Source organism: Chiloscyllium plagiosum, unplaced genomic scaffold, assembly GCF_037043375.1.
Source record: "Chiloscyllium plagiosum isolate Xiang-an unplaced genomic scaffold, Cpla_swu_hap1 HiC_scaffold_2, whole genome shotgun sequence".
NCBI lineage: Eukaryota > Metazoa > Chordata > Chondrichthyes > Orectolobiformes > Hemiscylliidae > Chiloscyllium > Chiloscyllium plagiosum.
The window spans coordinates 119,654,519-119,664,121 of record NW_028270140.1 but is presented as its reverse complement, the minus strand read 5'-3'; the positions used below and the strand labels follow the sequence as shown (position 1 = coordinate 119,664,121).

General features: G+C 38.2%; 1 protein-coding gene across 6 annotated transcripts in view; it reads left to right on the top strand.

Annotated features, from left to right (window-relative positions):
• The first annotated feature begins 556 nt into the window (after nt 1-556).
• Nucleotides 557-9,603, top strand: part of fam169ab (family with sequence similarity 169 member Ab) — a 103,586-nt gene continuing 94,539 nt past the window's right edge. For 2 of the 6 annotated variants that reach the window (XM_088000219.1, XM_043707446.2), the window contains exon 1: nt 557-690. Coding sequence is in view for 1 of the 6 variants with exons in the window: in XM_088000212.1 (XP_087856338.1) it covers nt 2,724-2,777 (54 nt within the window). In the remaining 5 variants the exon portion in view is untranslated. Of the gene's footprint in view, nt 691-952; nt 1,341-2,642; nt 2,778-9,603 lie in introns of those variants that run through there. The other 4 variants (XM_088000212.1, XM_043707454.2, XM_088000227.1 and 1 more) reach the window with 3 other exon arrangements.

The following is a 9,603-nucleotide window of genomic DNA, read 5'->3' as shown; positions in this document are numbered from 1 at the left end:
ATACAGCAGTCCCAGAAGGCAGCTCACCCCAGGAGTTTAAAGGAAGTTAGGAATAGGCAATAGATGCTGGCCAAGCCAATAATGTCCACAACTCATGAGTAAATAGAAAAGTGTCCAACACAGGAAGGGGGAGAATTGAAAGCTTTTCCAAATAACTTTTTCGAGGTATCAGTTGCATTTTAACGTGAGCTGAAAATAATCAGAATATTATTTCTGAAATCAAAATAAAAAAAGCAGCTTCTTATTGCTTCACTTGCACAATCAGTTACAAAGCAGAAATTGCTGGAGAAACTCAAACAGGTCTGTGGAGAGAAAGTGTGTTGCCAGACCTGCTTGAGTTTCTCCAGCAATTCCTGTCTTTGTTTCCAGCATCCGCAGTTCATTTTATTTCAGTTGCAAATCAGTTGTATTTTGACATGAAACGGACATGTACAAATTCTTATAATTTTATTGGATTTTGGGAATATTCGCTGGAGGAGCAATTGTTTTTTTTCAGTTAAGACAGGGTCCCTTTAATTGAAATTGCCGGCGTCGCATTGCGTGCGTCAGATGCATGAGCTCCCAGACTGGGTGTAATAAGCGGCAGCAGCAGTGAGACAGACTGAGACTGGCAGACAGTGAGAGATTCAGCAAGGCTTCATTGTAAATCCCAAAGCCGGGAGGAGAGGCAAATCGTGCAGCTGACTTTTGGTATGTTTTCTCAGGAAATTTCAAATGCTTAGTCTCGATTGCAGTGAAATGTTGGAAGGCCCCTGGCTGCATTGGAGATGTAGGTATTAGTGAGTGGAGGTGAACGATTGGATTTAAGGATTGATGTGCAAATCGGCATCGGAGCATGCGCTTTCAACAGCTAGAGGAGACAACAAAACCAATGGGAGATGGTCGACATTCCTGCACAAAATAGCTCTTTTACAACTGACCATCTAAGATGAAAATTTATTTTTAGGATGACCCTCTGTCAACAAGTCTATAGATGATAGTGATCGTGAATGTATGTTATTGGCGCAATATTTTGAGGGATTATTGGAATAATTTTGAGAAAATACCTCCTTTTCTTATCAGTCACAACATAATCAGTCCTCCTGTGTCATTTTCTCATACGAAATTTCTAAAATTTGATCGCCCACTTACGAAACCAGAAACGGGGTCAGGCTTATGAGATGAAGCTTCTGTTCTTGAGGTGGCAGGAAGACATGAGGCAGCAACAATACTTGCTCAAGAACTAATAAAGTGAACCACAGCTTTGCAGCTCAGAAGACTAGTCCTGTACAGTTGCTGAACTTCAACCAGTTTATTATCATGGAGCAAGTGCATCCTAGCTTTAGTGGGAATTAGAACAGGTTTGTGAGTTAATTGATTCTTCTGAATAGACTTGATCTGCCTTGATGTCATTTGAAAACTGATTTAAGAAATCACAATAACAAATAGCTGTAGGACCTGGGTTATGTGAGATTGTCATTGGTTCTATACAAACTTATTAGGAATGAATTGACATAAAATGTATTTTAGGTTATTTCTTGCCTTTTGCAGTGTCAATTTTATGATTGGTTATAAAAATTAAAGGTGGCATAGCCATAATGGACCATAGAGCTGCTGTCTCATTAGAGAGAGGTAACTGAGAAGTGACTGATGAAAAATGTTCTGGTAATTGAATGCCATTGACCTGTGTAATGATGGGATACATGGGGAAAAGAAAACTAGAATGCTATTAGTATCTTGACATTACTTCTCATCTTGAGGCAGTTCAAATTCGATTATTATTTGTGAGCACTTCATGTATGTACAAGGACATGGATACTCTTAAGTAATGTTACATAGCTTTTCTAAATGTTAAAGTGGTTGTTGATTGTACTGTGGAATAATTTCAGTTATGATTTCATTCAGGTGTTATACCCTATTTTTAAATTATTTTTAGTCTTATTCTAATTTTCATTTAATGTAATTAAAGTTGGTCAAGTGTGCAGGAAGAATTCTGTCCTTTAGTTAGGGTGTCCAGAACAAGATGGCATAGAAAGAAAAAAAATCAAAGCTGGAGCATTCTGAAATAAAAGCAGAAAGTGCTGAAAATGGCAGGTCTGGGAATGTCTGTGGAGATAGAAATAAAGCTTGGAGTTAAGTATGACTCTTGTACTGAATTCTTGCATGTCTCTGATGAAGGGCTTTTGTCCAAAACATCGATTTTTCTGCTTCTTGGATGCTGTCTGACCTGTGCTTTTCCAGCACCACTCTAATCTTGACTCTTGTACAGAATTGCTCTTTCTCATTTTAGTTTATCTTAGTTCTGTCTTTCTGTGCTTAGACCCAGTGGTGAATATGTATCTATTGGGTTGTGATTAGTCAGTGTCCAGTGTTTTTAAATTTGGAAAAAACCAATCCAAATGCTTCTGTGCAGATAAAAAGGATATCAATTAAATGTTGAAATGCCAATTTTGTTTTTCGTGTGATTGCCATCTGTTGTTGACATGAAAGTAGGGATCAGTGTGGTGTGATGATTTAAACAAAGTGCTTGGTGCAACTTGTTGTGTTAGTTCAGTGATAATTGGTAATCCTTCAAATTATATAGTCAGAGCATAATTGTTTCTGACAGGGGTGTGTCATAACCGACAGCAAATTACTTGACAAATCGGTGATGTTTCACTTCACAAAGCTTGGTGTAGCATGTAATTTATTTTTATTCAGAATGTATTTCTTTGACTTTCTTGATGGATTCCATTAGTGTGTGAATGTTTCCCGACTCCACTTTGCAAGTGTTTTGGGCCATCCTGAAGTTGGGAAAGGTATTGTATTTGTTCGATGTTTACTTTTTATAAAACAGACTGTGGCCATGCTAGTTCATGTATAGTGTGAAGATATTGTATGTAAACATTTGCTTTTGGATTCCAGTTGTGATTTTTCCCCAAAAGGTGATCATTAAATTTAGGTAGCATATTGTATGCCAAGTTCTGACTTATATAGAGGAACAAGAGAATTGTGTTTGGGTCAACAAGGTTGAACTTTACTCTGATTTCATCAGTTATCTGTAATAAATAATTCTTGTACATGGTTCTCAAGGTCCTAGCATTTATTCTTGAAGTGAAAGATGTTTTGCTCATAGAGTCCTACCCTCTGTTATTTCATCCATATGTAAATTTAAGTTTTATTCAGTATGATTGATTAATCAAGCCCAGATCATACAAAAGAGAGAAACTAACATTGGTGTTGTTTTGTGTGATACTTATTTAAGTAAAAATAATTTATTATGCTTAATACCATGCTGTTTTCAAATCCTAATCCTAATGTAATCGGCTCTGGAATGTCTTAATACAGTCTTTCAATAGAATTACCATTTGTTGTTATGAATTGCATTTTATGTATGGCTATGGTATTGCCACAGACTAATAAAATTACCAATTACTAAAGATATGACCGATGAAATGTGGTTTCTTAGTTGAGCAATCATTAATCTTGAGTATCCCTGAACAAGAGCTGAGGAATTCTTGGACCCCTGAGTGCTCAGGTGATGCTGTTGACTTTCATACATTTAACTGTTGTGAGGGACCTTTTTTAAAATAATGTTCAGGCATTAACCTCCTGTCATCTAAGAAACCAGTAATTGAATGTTGCTACTAACAGAGGGACATGATCTAATATTTGGAAATGGCTTCATAATGGAGGAATGATTAAGGGGTATTCACTGTTTCTTACCAAATCCTGGCTTTTTAGTGGCTATTCTGGATGTTAAATAGGCAAAAAGAAAGTTCCAGCTATTTCCTTTATTAATTTAGGTTTTTAAATGGTGGACAGAGGGCTTGTTTGAAAGCATTGTGGACATAAATAACTTCCCTGAGGAATTTAATTAAGATTTGTGCACCTGGGAAAGGGAAACAAAAGACTTTGCATAGCATAAAGTGAGAGGCTTCTCTAATTGGTACCTTCTGCAGTGTGAATGGTTCATACCAATTACCAGGTGCTGTTGACATTAAGATGCTACAAAATCTTTTCCAAGTGGAATCTTTTAATAAAATCATCAATTAGTGCATATGTGTAGGAGTGTTTATTGTAATAAAGTATACTGCAGCATTATATGGATTATCGCAGGATAGTGGCCGGTTTACACATTTGGGGACTGAGTGTAAATCTGTAACTTAGCTTTTTGCATAAATGAATAGTTTATAAGATATCTAGACTGAAATAAATTCAGCAAGTAATTTATTTTAGTTGTCCAGAACAATACGTTAACCAGACTTCTTTTTCTGCAACGTTGACATGATAGCTATAATGAAATAAGAATACCATTTTTTTTGCCACATCTGTTTTTAAAAGAAGTGACTGTAAACAATTGGGATTTAAGAAATAAGACTATTTAAATCCTTGAATGGAATTGAACAATGCTATGTTTGACAAAAAATATGAAAGCCCCATGATGCAATGTGCAAGTTATAGAATTGTACATGACAAAGCAATTTCATCTCTATTTTGAATTGAGGCATTGCAGGTCAACTTTTCATTTTTGATTGCAATGACATGCCTCATGGTTACTGAGAACTCGGTCTTTTGAGATAATTGTCCCTGCTTCTAGTATGAACAAGTATAACATCCATCATTTTGTAGCTTCTATATCTGCTTTTGATGCTGTAAATATTCAGTTTGGGAATCCTTTGCATGCTGGTATGAACCAATGGGCAGAGAGAATTATCATCTTTCCACTGAAACCTTCAAAGAAATCAAAGTAGACTTCTTTGGAATCGTTTCTGAACTAGAGTTGACAGAACCATCTTTGTTGTTGTTGAGATAAGCACTATACTGGTACTGAGAGTCATAGAGATGTACAGCACAGAAACAGACCCTTCAGTCCAACTCGTCCATGCCAACCAGATATCCTAGACAAATCTAGTCCTATTTGCAAGCATTTGGACCATATCCCTCTAAACCCTTCCTAGTTGTATACCCAGCCAGGTGCCTTTTAAATGTTGTAATTGTACCAGCCTCCACCACTTCCTATGGCAGCTTATTCCATACATGCACCACCCTCTGTGTGAAAAGTTGCCCCAAGGTCCCTTTTTAAATCTTTCCCCTCTCACTCCAAACCCATACCCTCTGCTTTTTGATTCCCCACCCCAGGGAAGAGACATCTATTTACCCTATCCATGCCACTCATGATTTTATAAACCTCTATAAGGTCACCCCTCAATCTTCAATGCTCCAGGGAAAATAGCCTAGCCTAGTCAACCTTTCCCTATAGCCGTATTAATATCCTTGTAAATCTTTTTTCTGAGTCCTTTCAAGTTTCACAGCTTCCTTCCTATAGCAGGGTAACCAGATTGCACACAGTATTCCAAAAGTGGCCTAACTAATGTCCTGTACAGCTGCAATATGACCTCCTCACTCCTATACTCAATGCACTGTCTAATAAAGCAAACCAAATGCCTTCTTCATTATCCTACCTACAGCAACTCCACTTTCAAGGAACTAGGAGTCTGCATTCTAAGGTCTCTTTGTTCAGCAGGACCTTACCATTATATTTATAAGCCCTGCTCTAATTGCCTTCTCAAAAGGCAGCACCTCACAGTTATTTAAATTAAACTCCATCTGCCACTCCTTGGCCCATTGACCCAATTGGTCAAGATCCCGTTTTACTCAGGTAACCTTCTTTGCTGTCCACTACACCTTTAATTTTGGTGTCATCTGCAAACTTACTAACCATACCTCCTATGTTCACATCCAAATCATTTATATAAATGACAAGAAGCAAGTGGACCCAGCACCGATCTTTGTAGGACATGACTGGTCACAGGCCTCCAATCTGAAACGCAACCTTCCACCGCCATTCTCTGTCTTCTACCTTCGCGCCAGTTTTGAATCCAAATGGCTAGTTTTCCTCTATTCCATGTGATCTCACCTTACCAACCAGTCTACCTAGAGAAACATTGTCAAACATCTTACTGAAGCTCATATGGATTATGTTTCTTACTTCAGTTAATCCTGCTTTTTAAAAAAATTGTTCAGTATATTTTACTTCCTCTGAAATCACTGTTTCCATTTGTAAGCCACATATTTTCAATTTTATATAGAGTACTCTTTTTTTTGTTTTTTCTGCAGCAATGTAGTAAATACTTCAAAATCCATTAATTTGAATTGTTCAGGTACTGATTCTAATGTTGCAATTTTTTGGAATTAAGAATTTTTTTAAAAAAGGAGAATGCTTACTTATATTTGAAATTGGAGGCATGGTTACAGGAGCAAGTGTTGGCTACTTGTAAGGTGACATGGCACAACTTTTGACTCTTATTCCTCTTAAACCACAGCTATCTCTTATAGATGATTCATCCCCTGTGCTTAGTGAATTAAAATCCAAGATTCATCTGACTGTCATTTTTAATATTTTTCAACTATCTTTAAAGTGCCTTTCTTCTAAAATATGTTGACTTTGAAATCCACGTTGTCCTCTAATTATTCTTTTCTTGCCTTGACCTCTATTGTTTTCAAATATGCTGTGGTTCTCCGTTTCAATTTTAGTTCATCAATAAGCTGCTTGATTTTTAAAAAGTGTCTAGTTTTTCACATGTCACAAGATCCTGAGAGGACTTGAATGGATGGATGTAGAAAGAATATTTCCTCTTCTGGGCGCATCTAGAACTAGGGCACTGTGGTTTAAAAGTGAAAGGTCGCCCATTTAAGAGCATAAAATATTTCTTCCAGAGGGTTGAGAATCATTGGAGTTCCCTTCTTTTGAGGCATTGGATGCAGAATCTCTTTTAAGGCAGAGGTGGATAATTTTTCATGCCCTTGGTAATCAATTATTAGAATCTAATTATTAGAATCTATTCATGGTATGTAGGAATCTGGAGTTGATCTAAAATCCAATCTCTCAATATCTTATTGAATGACGATGCAGGCTCAAAGTTCCCCTTTTTTTTGTCACCTCTTGTTATTTAATACATCTGTTGTCGCTGGCTATAGATTTGTTATACATTTTTAGATGTTTCTGATACTGTTCCATTATCAATTGTGTCTCACAGGATTGTGATGAAGCCAATATGTTGTTTTCATTTTATATTTGTACTATAGCCATTTTTCACTTCGCCCATTAATCTTAGTGACGAGTCTTCAATACTGCTTGCCTGTGATCAAGGTGTGACCATCCTGTTGCTATACCAGTAATCATTCTTGGGAAACAAAGTTGCTGGTTATTTTTAATCAAATTTTGTGTGGACATGCAGCTAACATGGGTGTACTGTCTGCATTTTCTGCAGGTGTTTTGCCAGTTTTAGGCTCTTATCATACTTTCTACTTATGCTAAATTGACTCATTAAGATACTTGATACACATTTTGGATATTTAATCTCTACATACAAGAAGTCTTTTTTTTAAAATTAAGCTGGCGGAGCAAGTGAAATGGATTGCATTTTCTTGGTTATATATCTGAACATGTGGATCACCTTGACCCAGGAATATTAAGAGTTGAAAAATGTGGCGATGGAAAAGCACAGGAGGTTAAGCAGCATCCAAGGAGCAGGAGAATCGATGTTTAGGGTATAAGCCCTTCAGGAATGTGGGAGGGGGGGAAAGGGGGCTGAGAGATAAATTGGAGGGTGGAGAGGGGGAACTGGGAGAAGGTAGCTGGGAAAGTGATGATAAATAGATGCAGGTTGGTGGTAATTGTGATAGGTCAGAGGGGAGAGTGGAGCAGATAGGTAGGAAGGAAGATGGACAGACAGTTCAAGAGGATAGTGCTGGGTTGAAGGAGAAATTTGCTCCTTGAATGCTGTCTGATCTGCTGTGCTTTTCTAGCGCCACACTTTTCAACTCTGATCTCCAGCATCTGCAGTCATGGCGCCATAGAGATGTACAGCATGGAAACAGACCATTCGGTCCAACCTGTCCATGCCGACTAGATATCCCAACCCAATCCAGTCCCACCTGCCAGCACCCGGCCCCTATCCCTCCAAACCCTTCCTATTCATATACCCATCCAGATGCCTCTTAAATGTTGCAATTGTACCAGCCTCCACCACTTCCGCTGGCAGCTTATTCCATATGCATACCACCCTCTGTGTAAAAACGTTGCCCCTTAGGTCTCTTTTATATCTTTCCCCTCTCACCCTAAACCTATGCCCTCTAGTTCTGGACTCTCCAACCCCAGGGAAAAGACTTTGCCTGTTTACCCTATCCGTGCCCCTCATGATTCTGTAAACCTCTCTAAGGTCATCCCTCACCCTTCTCACTTTCTCCCAGGAATATTAGGCAGAAAGAGGTTCATGTCCATATTTGAGCACTGAGTCCATGTGCATCCAATTTTTACAAGAAGGTCTTGAGTTCCACTCCTGACTTTTGCATAAGAAGGCAGTTCCTTTGAAACGGCCAAAGTATGAACCCTGCACGAGAGTCTCTCAGATAAAAATAATGAGTATAGTTCAAAATGACTCTAAATAAAGAAAATTAAGTTTTTTATCCAGCTTTCCTGATCAGGGCAAAATCACCAATTTTTGTTTGGAGTATGTGGAGTTGATTTATCTTTGCTGCGGTTCTGCTGATGCAAAACATGTCACATAATATTTTTCGTATTCACAGGAAAGAACTGTGCTCCTGTAATACATTTTTGAAATGAGCGATTACTTGTGGAAAGATCTATAATCGTTTGTTCAGTTTCAGATTCATTGTATTTTTGGAGGCTCACTGAATCTTAATGGAATTTTCCAGAACACAATGGCTACCTTCAAGACGAACACACCCTGATTTTAGTCTGCCAAGTAAACAGAATGTGAGCATTATTACAGACAGTATAATAGTTGCAAGGCGAGGGTTCTTGTGGAGTGGTAGTGTCCCTACCTCTGAACGAGAAGACCTGGGTTCAAGTCCTACTTGCTCAGAGGAGTGCAATAGTATCTCTGAACAAGTTGGTTAGAACATATATGGTTGCAAGATTAGAGTGGTGCTGGAAAATCACAGCAAGTCAGGCAGCATCCAAGGAGCAGGAAAATCGACGTTTTGGGCAAAAGGCCTTCATCAGGGAAGGGCTCCTGCCCGTAAAGTTGATTTTCCTCCTCCCTTGGATACTGCCTGACTTGCTGTGCTTTTCCAGCACCGCTGTAATCTTGACTTTGATCTCCAGCATCTGTAGTCCCCACATTTGCCTATATATGGTTGCAAAGCAACCCTGGCAAGTTTCTCCCCCACCTACCACACCCCTCACCAAACATAAGAGTGCTGAGGCCGGTTGTGGTTTCCTGACTGCCACTTGATTTGGAATGAGAAATTTGGCTCAGATCAGAAATTAAAACTCTGACCTTCTTGTCATTAGACTCTGTATTGTTGTACATTAACCTGGAGAACAAGCTGTTACTTTAATAGAACCGCACTTTTAACATTTTTCTGAGAAGAATATGTAAGAAATGTCACATTAATTTAGGGATAATAAGAACTATTTAATTGAATGTACGCCCAAATAAATTTGTGCTATGGCAGAACAAAAGCTGGTATTAAGAATATTTTCAGCATATAGCCTTGGACAGTTTGTTCGAGTAGTCTGACATTGATAGTGTGTGTCAACATGTTACTTTTAATAAATTACAAAATGTCAAGTACATTATGGTCTCAAAACCATTATATATTGTGCCTTGTAGA